At 43.1% G+C, this 18,795-nt stretch overlaps 1 protein-coding gene across 1 annotated transcript in view; it reads right to left on the minus strand.

Annotated features, from left to right (window-relative positions):
• Positions 1-16,195, minus strand: part of sdc3 (syndecan 3) — a 39,534-nt gene extending 23,339 nt beyond the window's left edge. The window contains exon 1 of the mRNA XM_058619132.1: positions 15,756-16,195. Within this exon, the coding sequence (XP_058475115.1) occupies positions 15,756-15,809 (54 nt within the window). The 5' untranslated portion in view covers positions 15,810-16,195. The remainder of the gene's footprint in view (positions 1-15,755) is intronic.
• Between the last annotated feature and the right edge of the window lie 2,600 nt (positions 16,196-18,795).

Below are 18,795 nucleotides of genomic sequence, written 5' to 3' on the forward strand. Positions count from 1 at the left end.
ATCTTTTGTCTCTGTTCTTCATTATCACACACACAGAATATCTTTGGGCTTTCAATTGTTGTTTAGACAATAAAAGATATTTAAAGATAGTACCTGCTTTTATAGCATTTCCTGGCATTGTATATAGACCAGTTATTCCCAGAGACTGGGTCAAGCAAGACCCACACATGAGTCACATGAGATTTGTTTTTGAGTCATCCAATATGTTATAAATAAATAAATAAATAAATAAATAAATGAATGTTCACATGCAATAAAGCGGAGAGGAGAAATTCACTGTGGTTGAACCGTTTGCAGCTCAGGTATTCAATCGATAAAAAGGGCTAAAATATCATAAAAATGAATTCCCGCCCTCACAGTGAGGAGTCTGTGTTCACCGACCACACACTATATTACTATGGGATGCTGCACAGAATGCTCTGTGGATCAAACACTTTAAAACCGCAAAGCAACAGTTTTACATTTTTTTTTAGTTAAAACAACCAAGATACAGTGTGGTAATGTGATGGCTTACTGGATAAAATGTGAGGGGATGTGAAATTCTAGAATTTTTATTTAGCTACCATTTTGTGCTCAGGGGGAAACAAAAAGATAATCATTACTCATAAGAAAACACAGTCTTTTCAGCCCTTTGAATAAGCAATAAATAAATAAACTCTCTTTAATACAACCACCATTCACATGACAGCATGTGTTTGTTATCAGCGACGTGTCACTGGACCTTTTTTTTTTTAAAACTCCAGACGACAAACAACCAGAGCAGAATTAATGACACACAACAGATAATAATCAGTCTCTGCCATGTGACTCTACATCTAACTACTGTGTTTCTTTAAAATGGTATACATAAAGATAAGCCGTATACATGTAGTATTACAGTACAGTAACATGTAGTATTATAATAATATTATAGCAATAGCATGTTTCGGGGCATGTCCTTCCAGGAGGAGACCTCGGGTTAGACCCGGGACAGACTGAGGGGATTATATCTCTCGGCTGGCCTGGGAACATCTGGGGATCCCCCCTGAAGTAGCTGGTAGAAGTGTCTGCGGAGAGGCCGGTCTGGGCTTCCTTGCTAAGGCTGCTGCCCCCGTGACCCGGATAAAGCGGGAAGACAGCAGAACAGTAGTTTGGACGTGTAAAATGTGACGTGGTTATTACTCAGGAAGTTGACCGTCTTTGTTGTCCTCCATGTACTGAATCACCTCTGCTTTTAAATGAATACATTTAAAGGCTTCATGTGAGTCACGCGTTCTTCTTCTCTTGTTCTTATGCGGCGCGGTTAAGGACAGCTTCATGCCTCAGCAGGCAACATTATTCACCAACTGATTAATTAATAGGTGGATTTAAGTAACTAATGGCTCGAGAATGATCGTCTAACACATAGATTAGCTCCTGAGTGCTTGGTATAACAATCAGCGATCATTAATTGCTTGGTAGTGTGTTGGTTCAGTTTAATTAAAGTGTGACTGGGGAGCTTGAAGTGGCAGAGTGGTCAGTGTCAGTGTGAACCAGAGACGATGTGTTAGTCAAGGACGAGGAAGTGTGTGTGTGTTACGATATGATCTAACACCTCTCTCTGCTGTCTGGGTGTAATCCTGTCTAGGTTCTTCTCTTCATTCAATCCGTCTCAGCTGCTATAAGCTCTTTACCTGCCTTCAGTAACCGGCACCAGCCTCTCTCTCCATTTCTCTCTGGTGTTACAAGGACACTGATCTTCCCTTCTTCTTCCTCATCAGCTCTTTTATCATTTCACTCAGTACTTCCCTCTTTTTTCTTACTAGCTTTTCATTTCTTTATACCACTTTTTACAATTTAACAAATTCTAATCTTAACTTCCCTCGACTGCTTTTTCCTTTTTCGCCTTCTCTCCAATTTTCTTTCATGCTCGCCGTCCTTCCACCGTGTCCTTTCATAACACTTTGCTCTGTGATTGCCTCTGACCCCCTTTTTTTCCCCCTTTCATTCCCTTCAAATCCCCATCTCCCTCAGTCTCCACACAATATCTAATCTCGCTCAAATCTGTCACCACACCTTGCTGTTTTGTTCAGTTTTTTTGTGTTGAAGTGTCAAACTTCCCACGTGTCATCAGGTGTTATGGTTAAAACCATGTGATGCAATTCCTGCTCGGAATAGTTCACATCACAGTAAGGACGGGGTTTCAAACCTCTCAAGGTTTCATGATTGGGGCATTTTAGGGCATGAAATGAAATAAGGTAGAAAGAGGAAATTACATCCAGAATTAAACTGGGAAAATGCAAGCAGGGTTTGCTTCGACACAACATCGGTCCCTCACACAGCATTTTTGGTACAGATTACAGAAGGTTGCACAGATTAACTGCAAGGACTTCACAAAAACGGAAGATTTGACAAAGAAATTCATTTCCAAGTCTTCTTTTCTAATAAATCCCCTAATAAGTGTGGACATGTGGGATTCGAACCTCAGCAGCAAGCACCCCTTAAACCCGGGCCATACTTTCCACACCCACAGAGGTCTGCTAGGGTCGTGTGATGTAAATTTTGTCAGCCCCTCTTTTCCCACAGTGGTTAGTGTGGACACTTAAGTGGAAAACACTTTCCAGTCCAGTTGGTTCCGGCTCTTATTTTGATTGTCAAAAGAGAACGCAAAGAAGATGGTAACCATGGAAACTTGTTATACGAGGAAGTTTGTTGGTACCTACACATGTTCAACTTAGTACTGAAAGAATACACCAACATACAAGAGGGGGAGTTCTGTCTCCTGTTTAGAAATCGGTGCTAGTGGAATGGAAAGAGTCTGTACTAGTGTGGACAGAACCGTAGGAATCTACTTGCATGCAGGAAAATGTGAAGCGGATCTGAGCGGACATGGAATGTGTGCAAGTATGAAGTTTGGGGTTTTATCTCTGGTCAGAATCATTTTCTTCAGACTGATACAAATTACAATTTAGCCAGTAAAATGGGACTTAGTTATAAACAAAACAAAAATAAATAAGAGTATTTTAAAATGCCAAACCTTTGCTAGTTCAACCTTTCCAAATAAAACAACACGCCGCATGTTTCTGTATTCTGATTTTGTAAATTGATCGTTTTAAAGCCGTTAAATTGTGTTTTCACTTCACCACTGTTTGTTTAATCAATAATTGTGTGTCAAAGTGAGACGTGATTTAATAGCGGTATCAAATTTTGCGACTCGTTGCCGTTGATGTGGTGACGTCACCTCGGGTCGTGCAAAAGTTCTTTTTTGAAACATGTTGATGTGAAAACACAGTGACTGAGCTGATTGTAAAGTATCAGAAGAAGGAAATGACTTCTCTTCATTGGCCTCGTACAGAGTTTAAGAGTTGACGTGTGTAAACTGTCAATCTGTCGTGTGTCTGCCTCGGTCATATCTTCTCCTCTCATACAGTCGCCTCATTCATGTCAACGGGGGGTTACGATTATCACTACTGACACACATGCACACACAGGTTGCGTGGCTATTCTTCTTAGGACACTACATTGACTTCTATTCATTTGGACAGCCTAAACAAAGCGTTATTCCCATAACACTAACTTTAGCCCTAAACTTAACCAGTTCCTCAGAAATTAGATTCTGCTTCATTTAGAACAGTTTGTCAGGACATGAAGACCTGGTCCTAAAAGGTGCTAAAGAGGTAACAAATACAAGTGTACACACACACACAGTCTCAGTGTCAATCAGCCTCAGACCTGTGTTTCCAGCAGCTGAGATTAGGGCTAATCCACAAGTGTTGGAATGAAAGATTAAGAATGAATCACCTGCTGTTGCTGCTGCTGCTGCTGCTGCTGCTGCTGCAAACAGTGTGTGTGTGTGTGTGTGTGTGTGTGCATGTGTGTGCATGTGTGTGTGTTTATAGAATAGGCCCCATGGGAATAGAATCTTACAGCAACCACCAACAACATGACAGAATCCCCACTCTACATGCACATACACACACATGCTCGCACACACACACAAACAAGCCGCTTGTTAGCTTCAGTAGCTCCAGAGTTCAAAGGTTTACATCACAGGCCCCCCCCCACACACACACACACACAAAGTCTGTATTTAATTGGATCAATGCTCTTCCCTCATGGCTTGCTGATAATTGAGAGGACGTGAGTAGCATGTGGTAGAAGGCTTTTGTTTCCTAGTTCCTGCTTATTAAGACGGGCGGGATAAAAAACGAGCAGCTCCAAAGCAATGACAATGGAGGAAGAGGAGGAGGAGGAGGAGGGAGGAAGAGAAGCGGTGGGTGGATGGCACGGAGATGGATGGAGAGGGAGAATGTTGCAGCTCCTGACCTCGTTCACTCCTCTGTCGGGACGTGGGGATAAATAATTCAAACGCACACATGCAGTCACATGCCTTCCACACACAGGGGTTTCTCTGGCTCTCGTTGGCACAGGCGGCCTCCCTATGCTCCTTCGCTGCCTTCTCTGGCTCTGCTGCACGTGTGAACATGCACATGTAACACATGTAACACACCTATAAAGGCCGCTTTATGCACCACTCAGGAAGCTCTCTCCCTCACTCCTGATGTGAGGCTTGAAAGCCCGCTCTATAAATACTCACTTCCTGTGTCCATCCTATATAACCCATGACCAATTAAACACCAAAACACACGGATCTCTGGTTGCTGTTGTTTTTAATGAAATCGTGATGAAACATGACTGTAAGAGATTATCATTTTCAGTGAGTGTGGCAACCCAGATAAGACTAAAGTAAAATTAAAAAGCAAACATTCTGCCGTCATTCATTCATTAAATCATTAATAGAAGAAGAAAAACACATCAGAAGCAAACATCTGTGAAAATTGAAACTGACAAACTTGCTCCCTTATCAACGAAAGACATGAGATGATGGTGGTTTGGAATCTGACACAGAGATAAAGACAAGGCGACACTAAGTCACAGCAAACGGGACGGCGAAACATGTGTGTGTGTGGGGGGGATTTAAGTTGATGTTTACCATCTTCCTGCAGGGCCTTATAGATATTCCCTTGGGAAAGTGCTCTCTCTTTCTTGCACTGTGTGTTCATTTAGGAGCACTCTGTTCCACTATTAAGAGCAAACAAACTTAGCAGGCTTTGAGAGGCCCTTTTTTTTTTTTTTTTCCAAATGTGGAGTCCCAGAGGAGCACGGACAGAGCGTCTAGTCAGAGCAAGACTAAAGAGTCTCGGCCAAAGAGACACTTTTGTACAGAACGGATGTCGAGTCATTAATAGCATCCGTAAGGTTGACTTTTTTTAAACTGCGTTATTTAAAAAAACAAAAACAAAAAAACAGCACAGTTGTTTGCAAACTGATCATTTTATGAACAGATCCATCATTTTAAGTGTCCATGGATGAAAAAAAAATCATTAGAAAAGTGCAATGGCTGTGCGTGCGATTCTCCCACTGTTTTCAATTGTTCCAATTTCTGTGAAAATGTAACAAAAACATTCATGTTTTCATACGTGTATGTTTTAATGGTGATGCTCCATCATTTGTTACACAGTCTTTTTAAAAATGATATCGCAAATTGCAATCACAATATCCTCAATATTTCCCCAAATCATTCGGCCATAAACACCACTGACATTATAAATGCTGTTGTCTTAGAGTCTGGGGCTGCGAGTAAAGATAAAAGTATTTTTTTTACTGATTAATTATGTTCATAAAACGTGGAAATAATAAAAATTCATCTTAAATGTCAAGCCACAATATATATTCAGTTTAATACCCCAAAGAATGAAGAAATCCAGCACATGGTGCCGTTTTAAAAACCAAGGAGCAGATTTTATGTCCCTTTTTTCCTTTAACAACGACTTCAAAAGTTAAATTGACTTAACAGACTTAACTGTTAGTCCTAAATAAAGACCCAACGCACTGATGGTCCGTGAAACAGCGTTTTATGCTCATATGACGACAGAGCCTCTCCTGATGAAGACCATGTGACGCCGTTGAGAGCCTGAGAAAAGCGAGTTAAACTCAACATACCGTGGCCTCACTGCAACTTCTAAACCTTCAACCGACACAAACAAGTAAATAAAAAGTTGGCTGACAAAAAATAATCACCTTCAGACTGAAATGTGTCGACAGATGGAGGGAAAGTGGTTGGAGGTCAGATGGAGGCCACACAGCCTCACAAAGACTCAGTCTCTGGTCGGTGAGTGTGAAGGCCGGCCTTATCGCAGCCTCTGCCCCCTCTTATCAGCCGCCTGCCAGGAAATACACATTCCGGCAGTCCCATTGGACCGCATTGAGTTTCAGCTCTGCATGACCCCACCCATCCGGCCCTTCGTTAACCCAATTACCCCGTCGTTACGGAAACGTGTGAGGAAGGACAGAAGCACTGATGGGATGGAAATGGATGCGAGTGAAAAATGATAATCACAGCAGCGTTAATGTGCAGGTGGGAACATTTCTGACACACACACACACACACACACACACACACACACACACACACACACACACACACACACACACACACACACACACACACACACACACACACGCACACACGCACACACGCACACACGCGCACACACACACACACACACACACACGTTTGTTAGTGAGAAGGAGTCACCCTGTTTCTGGGGTTTTTATTTATAGCAAAGGCTCAAACACAGAGAGAGATCCCAGAATGCTTTGTGGTTTTGGAAGACAGCACTGAGTTTATGCTCTCTAATTTAGAGTCCTATAATAGCGTGTGCACACACACACATATACACGCTCTGAAGTTGAAACATAACTGCTGTCTCTTCCTTTCTCTATTTTTTAATTTACCGTCATGGAACAGTTGGAAAAGACAGGAGGAGAACAGCGAGAGAGAGAGAGAGAGAAAGAGAAAAAAAAGAAAGAGTAGAGTCAGAAAATAGCGAATGAGACATGAAAAACTGTGAATGAGAGAGAGAGAAACGGAGCCAAGAAAGAGAGAAAAGAGACACGGAGCAGAAGTGGAAAGAAAGGGATGTGAATACGAGCGAGGAGAGAGGGGCAATAAAGCTGTGACAACGACAGCCATGGTGGTTGTCATAGCGACGGCCATGGAGAGCAGGTAGAGCGCGGTCCCCTGGGAATGCACGCCTCCCTCCCCCATCCTCTCGACATCCCTCCATCCTGGCTCCATCTCTCCGTCTGGCCTCGCTCCATCCGCTTGCCGTCATCCGCATCATCCAGCCTCATCTCTCCTCCCTCTCCGTCACCACGTCCAAATATCCCCCCACATTTCTTCCTTCTCTTCCTCCATATCCCACTCTCTTTCCTCTCCAGGTCCCCCTTTTTTGAATACCTGGATCCGCTTCCGTCCTTTCTTCCACCTCGTCTTTCCCCTACTACATCATTTCCCATCCCTCCATTACCGTAACTCTTTTTCCAGCCCTACCTGTCTCCATTTCATTTCCTCCACTCGTTCCCTCTTTCTCATCACCCTGCAATCTTGTGCACTTCCTTTTTCCACTGCTCTCCTCCCCTCCTCCCCTATTGTCTCTATATTCATCTAACTCCACTCTCCAGAGAGTATGTATATGAGCATGTCTGCAAAGCAATGCCCAATTACTCCAAGGGAGAATCTGTGTGTGTGTGTGTGTGTGTGCTTAGCATCTTCATGGCTCCGGGTTGTGACCTACCTAAAAACACCTACGCTCTGCGTCTTCCTCGTGTGCACTGAATCAACAAAAACACTTAGTGTGTATTGTCAGTGTGTGTACGATTATCAGGAGTTTGTGCCTTTAAATCTGAGTTGGATCTATTTCATTTTCACAAAGAAAATGATTTTTTAATCTGTTAGGATTATGAAACCGTGACCCTGCTCACACTTGATTAGATTATAAGAAGACAGAAAGTTATTCAGTGGCATTAGAATACGTTGCTGTATATGAACCTCGCTGGAAATGATAAACGATAACAGAGAATAAGTGAAAACAATTCGGGGCCATTTCTATCCGTGTACCCGGCAAAACCAAACTGCCAAAAAAAGACTTGTTCACTATCAGAATTTGACGAAATCAGTATAAAATAGTACATATTCTGACTATATATAGAATTTGCAGTGTGGCCCCAGACAAATGATCATCAAACTGTTCAATGTGTCATCTCCAAAAGCGAGCAATCATATCTTAATGTGTCTGGAGTTCATTCACACCTGTAATTAGAGCTGTACCCAGTGATCGCATCACTGGAGAAGGATGATTTGAACGCCTGGTACCAACATGCCCTGAGAACCGTATGGTAAATGGTGTCGTCTGTGAACGACACCGGTTTGCGAACAGTTCAGACATCCAGACTACTTTAGGGTTTCAAACCAACTGGCCGCGAATGGAGAGCGGCCAACGCTGAAGTAATGCACTCACTGCACTCTGTTATTGATAGAAGACGAGCTGCAGACGAGCTGCTTGGGCTGAGGCAAGAATAAAACTGTGTTCATGTAGTCACCGACACACAAAAGCTGGGACTCATTTCTCAGCATTTTTCAGCTCATCACTTATCTGTGCTGCCTTCATTTGTTAACGCCAGCTCACAGCGATTAAAGCTAGGGTTGATGAGAGTTTTCTCATCAGCTGTGCATAAAAATGCTAAATCAACTCCTTTACTTAAATAAAAGCCTTGGGATTCGGGATTCGGCCAGTGCCACGTGACAGTTTTTGAAAGTGGAAGTTTGCAGTACTACTGGACTATCATGTACTTTGCAAACTTCTCATCATGTGTTACTGAGGAAGACCTGAAACTACCAATTGAGACCATTAAAGGCCCATTTTTACTCAATTTTCATCCGTTTTCATCCAAACATTACCGCCTACATACCTCTGTGAGTCTCTTGGATGTTATACACAATACTTCCTCTAGAGGGGAGTGCCGCCAACCAAGTTGCAGGCATCAACAAACATAGCGAACATTAAAAAGGAGTTATTTTTATTGCACTTCATCCGTAACAGACTGAAACGCAAGCAGGTTTCATGGCGGTGGAATGTAAGACTTACTAAATGTAAGTCGTCCCATTAATGGGGAATATTACTCGTTGTTGCCAATGAGGGAGATGGTGTGTGGCTTTTAAATAAAAGACAAATGTCTGTAACGTTCAAATGTTGTCAAATACGTTCACACAATGTTGATTAAGCCTGTCAGCTCCACACTACTGTTTGTACAGTATAGTGAGGTTTCGTTTGTGTGTCTGTGGAGACACTGAGTGATGTGTTTTACATCACAACTGATGGAGGGAAGACAGAAGCATAACTATAGTGACGTAAAGATGGCAGTGAACTTTAGGTTAAGGAATTCTCCCCAGTTGAAGCATCATGTTCCACTGAAGAAGACATGAAACTAGCAATGGAGGCTCATTTTCCCATAGACTTACATTTGCCCCCGGCTATTTCCATCATTCAAACCGGATGTCTATGTCCATTTTTATGTACAATTGATGAGTTCACTGCAGCTGCAGGATTTTTGGGACTTTTTTTAGCTTACAGTCACTCGTCAGGCCACACATGTTTCTTCATATGAAAAGTGAAAGCAAATCAAGACAAGACTTACAAGTGGCAGCTAAATTATTAGTATGCAGCCTGACATTAGAGGTTAAAGGAAGATTGCAGCAAAGTTTATTCACTGCTCCTGGGGCCAGTAATGAGCCCCCTCTGTGTTCTGCCAATTTAAAAAGATTTCTATTCAGTTTCGAGCTCTTAGTTAGTTTTTAGTTAAACTTCAGTTTGAGCTGCAAATTCTGAGCTCCCATTATTCCTTCAGCTTAGAGGGGTGACACAGTGAAACAGCCAGTATTGTGAGAGCAGGTTTCTCAGTGCTTACATGCCGTTATCACTCTAAATAGTAAATGGGAAATTCCATTTCTATTGAGCCGAGTCAACCACTAAAACTTTCTGTGCGAGAAAGAAAAACTAATTTCAGTCAAATGCAGCACATCTGCCGAGCCAGTCCTTCAAATGTGATAAGAAATTGCTTTCAGATATGGGTGAGCAGCTTGTGTAGGCACGCACACACACACGCGCGCGCAAACATCCCTTAAAAAGGGAGGAGACGGGAGATGAAGGGGGTTGAGATGTTTTTTTCCCCACTGAAGGCTATCATTATTCTCTCTCTGTGTGTCCGCGCTCACCTCCAGACACCAGCCATGTATGTGAATGCAGCTCCGGATATGAACCGTGATCCTTTTCATTTCCTCCAACCAGTGGAAGGTAACCACCACCACGCCGTCACCCATCCTTTCACACACCCACCTGAAATACCTCCTCCACCCCAGGAGTGTTTTCTACCTGCCGGGTTGTGTGTTAGTGTGTGAGGAGACCTTGTCCTCCAGCAGAGTGAGAAAGGACCCAACTTCCTGTGTCAAATTGCCTCTCACATTCCTCACTCTCCCTCAATATTTTTTTTCTCTCTCTTTCTTGCTCCTTCGCTCTTTCTTTCCCTCTATGGGGGGCTTTGTCTGCAGTTGGACGCACAGAACACTGATTCATCCCACGAGTTAAACATGATCCACAACAACACTGTGCATTTCCGACACACACACACACACACACACACACAGACACTTCTCAAGGAGGACAAGTTTTTGGCAGTGGAGATAGACTATTTTTGAGCCCACACACAGACAGATGGACGGATGCATGCACACACGCACACAGGCTGGGACACAGCAGATGTCTGTGGGAAAATTAGTCTCTCATGTAAGACGCAGTCGCCCGGATATGTCGTCACAACTTAGATAACAGGAAATATCCACAGACACACAAACACTTGAGCCCACACATCACAAGAACCACTCACATACGCACGTGCACACGTCATTTAAGATGCACTTCCACCACAGCTGAACAGTCGCAGTTCAGCTCGCCAGCTTTGGAACAATAAAACCCGATCTGGCTCGCGTTTCCACTGCAGGGTGTGTAGGTCGGATGGCAAGAGCGGCGCCAGCAGCGTAAATAGCGCAATATCATCATACTGGTGTGACTGAGTGTAGCTTCCCAATGAAGTCAACAAAGAAGAGGGAAATTACATAGTGAACTGTGCTGTACACTGATATTAATCTTAATCTATAAACAAGGGCCTTTCTGCATGGAGTTTACATGTTTTCCCCATGTGTGTGTGTGTGGGTTTTCTCCGGGTTCTCCAGTTTCCTCGCACAGTCCAAAAACGTGCAGATTTGGGGATTAGGCAAATTAAACACTCTAAATTGACCGTGAGTGTGAATGTGAATGAAGAGTGGATGGTTGTTTGTGTCCAGGGTGTGCCCCGCCTTTTCGCTCAGCTGGGATTGGCACCAGCGACCCTCATGTGGAGAATAAAGTGGTAGAAGATGGATGGATGGATGGGTAGATGTGGGATTTTTGTTAATCCAGATAAAGCTGGTAAAAAAAGTGATAACAACATTCCTATTGCCAGTGGTTTAGAGCTGCAACTAACGGTTATTTTCATAATCAAGTAATCGTTTGGTCCAGAAAATGTTGAAAAATACTTATCAGTGCTGGAAATGATGTTCTTAAATGTCTTGTTTTTGTCCTCAAACCAAAATTATTCAGTTTTAACGATTTCTTTTCTTGTATCAAGCAAAGAAAACAGTCACATTTAAGAAGCTGAAATCTAGTTTTAATAATAAAAACCCTCAAACCAATTCATCGATTATCAATAGTTGACGATTAATTTAGGTTTTTTTCATCCCTGCATTTTCTGTGTATGAATTGTGACGTCAGAGACGTCCTGGAAACACAAGTTGTATTGAGTAAGGTTCACTTCAACCATAAATGGCTGATAGCTATGGTAACAGCCAGACGATGAGTGTGCATAAATAATGCATCCATGCCCCAAAAAATGAAGTAAAAATTTGCTTTTTCACCCTGCGTGCACTGCAGTCATTTGACCCAGGAGTGAAAGCCAAATAAACACATTCCCACCGGTCAAAAACTCATATATGGGGGGTATTACTTGCATTAATAAACATGAACTGGTGCTATGTAATGTTGTGCTGTTTTATTTAGATAGAGACTGCGCACACATTAAAACATTGACTTTCTACAAAAAACAAAAACAAGGGGAGATGCATTAGCGTTTAGCAAAAGTCTTATTTTCAAAATATGATTGTCTAGGATTCTGTGTTTGCCCGTGTCTCCTGTCGGTCCTGTCCTACCGACCTGTCTCTTAAAATAGATATTGCCCAGAAGTAACAATACTGTGTTGACCAGTTGAGTGTCTAGCTCCACCCTTTAGGTGCCAGACCACGGTGCTCATTTTGAAATGCAAATATTTGTGTAATGAACCGAAGATTTATTGAACTGTATCTCGCGGTGGAAATGGAGCTTTGACTTCAAGCCAAGAGTGACATCTAAAGAAAGATCCTGTCTGCAAGTAAATGCAAGCCAGGGTATGTGTGTGTGTGTGTGTGTGTGTGTGTGTGTGTGTGTGTGTGTGTGTGTGTGTGTGTGTGTGTGTTCAAGGTTGCTTGAGGTGAGCCTTGCAATTATTAAGACTGTTGAAATGTGTGTGTTTGTGTTTCCTATACGAAACACTGCCTGCATCTGTCTGTGCACTCACAGAGCATAGCCTGTGTTTTGTTGTGTGTATGTGTGTCACACCTGTCTCCATCTATACACTTCAAGGCAGATTAGATCAGATGGAGGTCAAGGATCTTTGGCAAAGGCTGCAACTGACTGACCCTTTAATCAGTGCATCTGTGTGTGTGTGTGTGTGTCAGTGTTGTAAAGCTGTATCATATCACCACACCAAGATGTGGTGACATCAATTCAAATATTCCTTTCATAGAAATCGGTGGGTGCATATATATGTGTGTAGTAGGGCTGAATGATTTTGAATACATCTCTAATTGTGATTATTTTGACAGGAATTGTGATTGCAATATGATTTGCGATATCTATGCGAGGGATTTATACTCATTTTCATTGAAAAAACACATTTAAAATCATTACTGTGTGATAATTGTGCAGATCTGTACAGTACAGTCTGTAGAATATGAATGTGTATAGATCAAGACAGTAATTAATTTAAAATGATATTTTGACACACATTTTCAAATTAACAAATGTAAAATTGTAGTACGATAAAAATGTGATTAATTGTTCAGCCCTAGTGTGACGTGTGAAGTTGAAACTTGAAACCTCCAGCACACAGGTCTACAGTATAGTATATACACTAAAGCCACTTTCACACTAAAATTAGCAGCTTTGCCCGGGATTTGTAAAAACCTTTGGGAGGATTGTAAAACCTTTGGAGGATCCGCTAAAAAGGTGATTAACACCATTGCCATTGTCAGTGGTTTTCCTGCCCTGTGGTGTTTTTCTTCGTCACTCATGCGCGAATTGTAACATCATACAGACGTACCAGACGTAAAGAGTACAAGGAGGAGAAAAACAAAAACGACAAACAGCAACTCTACAGCATGTTAAAAGTCCGACATTAGTCAGACTAAGACAATAATTAGTTTTTTCTTAATGTCATGTGAACATGTTAGTCCTTAAGTCTTAGTCAGAGTAACATATATGGATAATGCGATTCATAGTCTGATTACTCCTGCATGTATACGCTTAATCGGACTGGCGTGGGACTTGGCGTTCTGAGCAAGCACCAAAATTTGAAGTACTGTTGCCGGAAAAGAACAAACAACACTGTGGAGGGATTTATGCTTCAGAACCACAACATGATCCATCTCACAGTACATCTCGTTGTTCGCTGTTTGTTTGATTGTGACTTAAAGGTTAACAGGAAACTGTATCACTATACACACACACACACGCTAGCTTAAAGAGAGATACAGCGCCACCTACGGAGGCGAAGTCAGACATACGCGGCCAATAAATCAATTTTCTCCTCCGCAAGTACACTCTGACTCGGCAAGTTGTCCGATTGCCTGTCTTAGTCGGACTACAGCCGTAGCTCGATTAAACTGTGCATGTTTAAATGTACCCAGTGATACTGTTGCAGTGGTTACTATTTTGCATCTTTGGTGTCTCATTAAATCAGTCAAATAATGAATGAAATGTTTCAAATAGTAAGGATCACTACACCGATAAATGCTGATGGCTGGAAGAGTGAGTAACATCGCACCCAAAATGGTGCATCTCTGGCGAAAATAGTGCAGAGAAAGAAGAAATGTGCACGTTCGTCTGGGTCATTACGATGACGCTGACTGCAGCCAAAGCTGATTAAAAACTTGCATGCATTGCAGGGTCATTTGGCCCGGGAGTGAATGCATATTAAACATTTTCACTGAGGGAAAACCTGTGTAAACCTGGGATTAAAATGTTTTTATTTTATCATCAATATAAGGGTTCAATATAATGTACACTGATGTGTTAATGTTCAGTGCAGACACACGTTTTCCCTCACACGTGTGAAATTAAAGTGTTGTTTTCTGTGAATAGAGAAGTTTAAAAACCACAATTAACGAGTTTCTTTCACTTTCACAGACACAAATCACAACCTTTAATTGTCTGACATTTATCACATTATCGACTGACATCAACTGATTTGAAACTTTTTTTTAATCCTGATAATGGTTTTGATCACTTAACCCCCAGCTCTACACACAGTACTCACTTTAGATTAGATTTTTTATTCTAGTAAAATTTAAACAAGGGTTTTCACATGGGATTAAATCATTATAACTGGATTTAATTAAAACTTAGATAGCAGCAGGTGTATTGACACACTCAAATAAAATTAAAATATCATGTTATATATAAATAAATAAATCTACAAACTCACAGTGGAGCACTAGTGCGAGTCAATGGTGTGTTTTCGTCTATATTTAAACGACCATCTGAGCTCTTCTTCTTTTAAGGTCTTTGCTTTTCCTCTCTCAGTGATTAAATTAACTTCCTCCTCTTCCTTCTCACAGGATAAATCTGGATTCATCTGTAACGGGGGTGTGGACGCGCTGCGGGGGGCGCGTGAAGGTCGGTGTGGATTGGTCAGATGGTGTGTGCGCGCGTGTATGTTACGTGTGTGATCGCGCATTCCTTATCAGTTCCCCCCTCGCGATTTCCGATGACATCATTCCACCAAGCCGTCGCTCGCGCACCGCATCGCCGTTAACTTCCCCGTTACCCCACCCACATTTCACCACATACACACAACTTGTGAGGATGTCCCCGGTCACGTCATGCTATTTGGACATTTCGATCACTGATATCGATCATATGAAGCCGCGTGCACCTCACAGGTGTTGATCAGACATCCGGCCACACCTCCAACACACACGCACGCACACCTTCCTCAAGCACACACACGTACCACAGCGCGGTTGCCCGGTAATAAAGTCATGAAAGCCGCAATATGACTGAAGCAGCCGAATTAACGGCAGGATGTGAGCTGGTGACACAGACACCACATACCGAGGCGCCGCACAAAGACCCGCAATCAAGCTCAATTAGAGATTACCCGCTAATTACACACACACACACCTACTGACTCGAGGGAATACAGGCCACAATAAACCCCGACACTGAGACACAAAGGCTGCTGTGTGTGCGCGTGTGTGTCTGGGGGGCACGGGAGTCACGGTCCACCAATGAGCGCAGATACAGCTTATGTAGGTCGAGTGGAGGATTTCCTACCGATCACCGACAATCACCGTCTCATTAATAGTAGTACACCTCGCTCACTGACACACGCTCGCACTCACGTGCACGCACACATACACCCTCCATCATTAATTTAATAAAAAGAAAATGCCCACGGTTCATGTGAGAACACATGAGAGAAGAGCTGCCCGTGTGTGTATGTGTGTGTGTCCGGTTAACAAAGGACCGTGTGCAGCAGCTTCTTACCGTGGCGGTGTGCCCGAGGAGCGCCGTGAGCGCGAACAGCCAGGGCAGCTTCATGGTCGGGGTGCGCGTGCACAGCCTCCCGGTGCCGCCGCTGCCTTCACGGGGTTCGGGGAGGTGGGCTGAACAAAAGCCGCTAGTGCTGCTGTTTGCGCTCAGTGTCTCTGTCCAACTTCAAAGAGCGCCGACAGTCCTCGCGAGCCTCCGTGTGTTCGAGTCGGGCTTTTTAATCCAAGGCTTCACGCGCCCGCTGCTGTTTCCACGAGGCCTCCGCGCTGTTCCTCTGTCTACTCCTGCGAGTTTTTGAGCTCAAGACCTGATAGTGCCGGGAGACTACAGACCTCGTCTCTCTCTCTGGCTCTCTCGACATACACAAGGCGCTCGCTCGCTCTCTCTCTCTCTCGCTCTCTCCTCCCCCTCTCGGTTGAGGGCAGGATGTTCCGTATGGCGACGCTGCTTAGCCTGAGAGTCTGGCAGGAGAAGTGTGTGTATGTGTGTGTGTTTAGAGGGGAGGGGGGGGGGGTCTCCTCGCGCAGGGGCGAGGATGCCCCCTGCAGCTCGTTTAGGCACCCGCAGCCCCATGGCAGGCCAACACGCACACACGCGCGCGCGCACACACACACAGCTACCCTTTTAAGGACTCACATGTATTTAGACAGCCTAAATATAGCGTTATCTTTAACATTAAATCATAATCCAAGCCTTCGGCCCTAAATTTAACCAGCCTCTCAGAAACCATGCTCTGCCTCATTAGGACCAGGTTTTTGTCTCCACGAGGACTACTGGTCCTGACAAGGTCGGAAACACAAGTGCATTGACTCACATTCATTTGTACTTTCTTAACCATAACCACAACCAGCCAATGTCTAACAACAAATCAGACCTTTGACCCAAACTTCAGAGCTGAGGTTCAGCCTCATTAGGGCCAGGATTTGGTCTCCACAAGGACTACTGGTCCTGACAAGGTCAGTGTTTATGCCAGAAAAGGTCCTAAAGAGATAACACATACAAATAAAACACACACATACATACACACCCACACAGCCGCTCCCATTTTGTGTCTATTGTTCATGCTCAGGTGTTTCCGGTTGGCTGCCATTAACACACCTTCACCTTAAGATCCGGTGCTGAACTATGACAGAGTGAGTCACACTCAGACTGGTGTTTGAGCACATACGGACATGAGCTCACACACCCGTGCCGGGGTAATAATAACAATAATAATAATAACAGGTATTCGCACTGTAGCCTACTTGTGTCGCCTAGCAACCAGCTGGGCCAACCATTACTTCAGGGTCTGTTGACATAGGGTCCAGTTACAGCAGTGACTGATAAAAACAACACACCTGCTCATCGAGTTTTCAAACTACACAGAAGAAGAAGAAGAAGGAGAAGAAGAAGACACACTGTTTAAAAAAGACTTTTTATTGAATCGGTTTATTGTTGCCTGTACTATAAAGATAAGGGTTTTTGTTTGTCTGGTTTTAAGCAGCATAAAAGTGAAAAAGTAAAGGAAGAACTGACATTATAGCACTATAAACATGACATTACTGATTCAGAACTGTCCTGTCTAAACGTATAACTTGATGAAATTGTTGTAAATCTGCTCCTGGTCTCTCTCTCTCTCCTGTCTCGACCTCATCTCCCTCTCATCCTCTCCGACCCCAAGTTTCCTTTCACCCCAACCGGTCGAGGCAGATGCTGCACATTTTGCCTTTTCTGGGGATCTATGAGGAGTAAATCATTAGATGTAGCCTCTGTATTTGCAGGCCCTTACCGCTCCCATTATATATGTAAGGCTCAGTCTTTAGAACGCACCACTGCACTTTATATTTATTAGTTGTTTGGCCCCTCATTAAACATGCACAGGATGCAGCATTGGAACACTTTTATTTACAAAGCTGTTCTGTGTAACCTGCCTCTCTACATCAGCCCTAAGTTAGAAAGCATTAAGAACACTTTTAAGTCTCAGAGTCAACAGCCGGATCAGATTTAAGGACAGAGACAGCAAAGAGAACCCTGTCCTACCATTTGAGGTTGGGCTCTTTAATTCCGGTTTCAGAAGAAAACGGTCTGAGTTTTAAGTCACTAGTTGCACTTGTAACATCTAGGAACATTGTTTTGCTTGTTTAATATTTTAATGTTTTAACGACTTAATGCTAAAGTTGTTTTAATGCTTATAAGAAATAGCATTTTACTGGCACCGTCCTTGGTCCTTGCTTTTAATCGCTTGTTTTGTATTTATGCAAAAATGTGCTGGAAAAGAGAGTATTAATCTCAATATAGGACAATCCTGGAAAAATAAAGGTTAAATCAAAAATAAATAAATAAAAAAAGGACAGTGAGACCATGAAACCGCGGAAGCTGAATGGAAATGAGCCATTATGACTGGGATTATTTATTATTCTCCTGCTGTGACGGCTCTGCAAAGGGCCCATTCTTAATCTTAACGTGAGGAAAAAAACCCTGCAAAGTACGTCACAAATAAAATCGTAGTTCATTCATGCAGGTCTGTTATAATAATGTGTACCAACTGTCCACGTCTACGGACGTGAAGCTTTTCTGTAAAATGACACCGTGGGGGGAAACGGATCAGCCGCTGAGGTCTGTGCTCAGCTGAGCTCTTTCTGTAGTTTATTATTTAGTTTAGCACACATTTATTTATGAAAACTGTCAGCATCATGTTAAATTAATCACGGCGCCCTTCTGCCAGACAGTAAAGGTAATGCGGGATCCATTTTGCAGTCATGCTACTTGAGTGCTGCACATAATGTACTCTCACATAACTTTGCAATAAATCAAACGACTGCAAAGCAGCTGACACACAGTAAACACAGGCCTCAGGGGCTCCTGTGTGTCATGGCCCAGACACAGTTGCCTACCTTTATATGGCTGGTAATTAAGACTACAGCCTACAGGTCTAATGAGTTTCCCTTTCAGCCTCCGCTTAATGCACATTCCAGGTGTTTTCAAAAAATCACTATAGATGACCCGACGTCACCTGGAGTGGTTTCCTGATGGACAAAAGCGTGGGATTACTGCC

The sequence above is a fragment of the Solea solea genome, chromosome 20, assembly GCF_958295425.1.
Source record: "Solea solea chromosome 20, fSolSol10.1, whole genome shotgun sequence".
Taxonomy (NCBI): Eukaryota; Metazoa; Chordata; class Actinopteri; order Pleuronectiformes; family Soleidae; genus Solea; species Solea solea.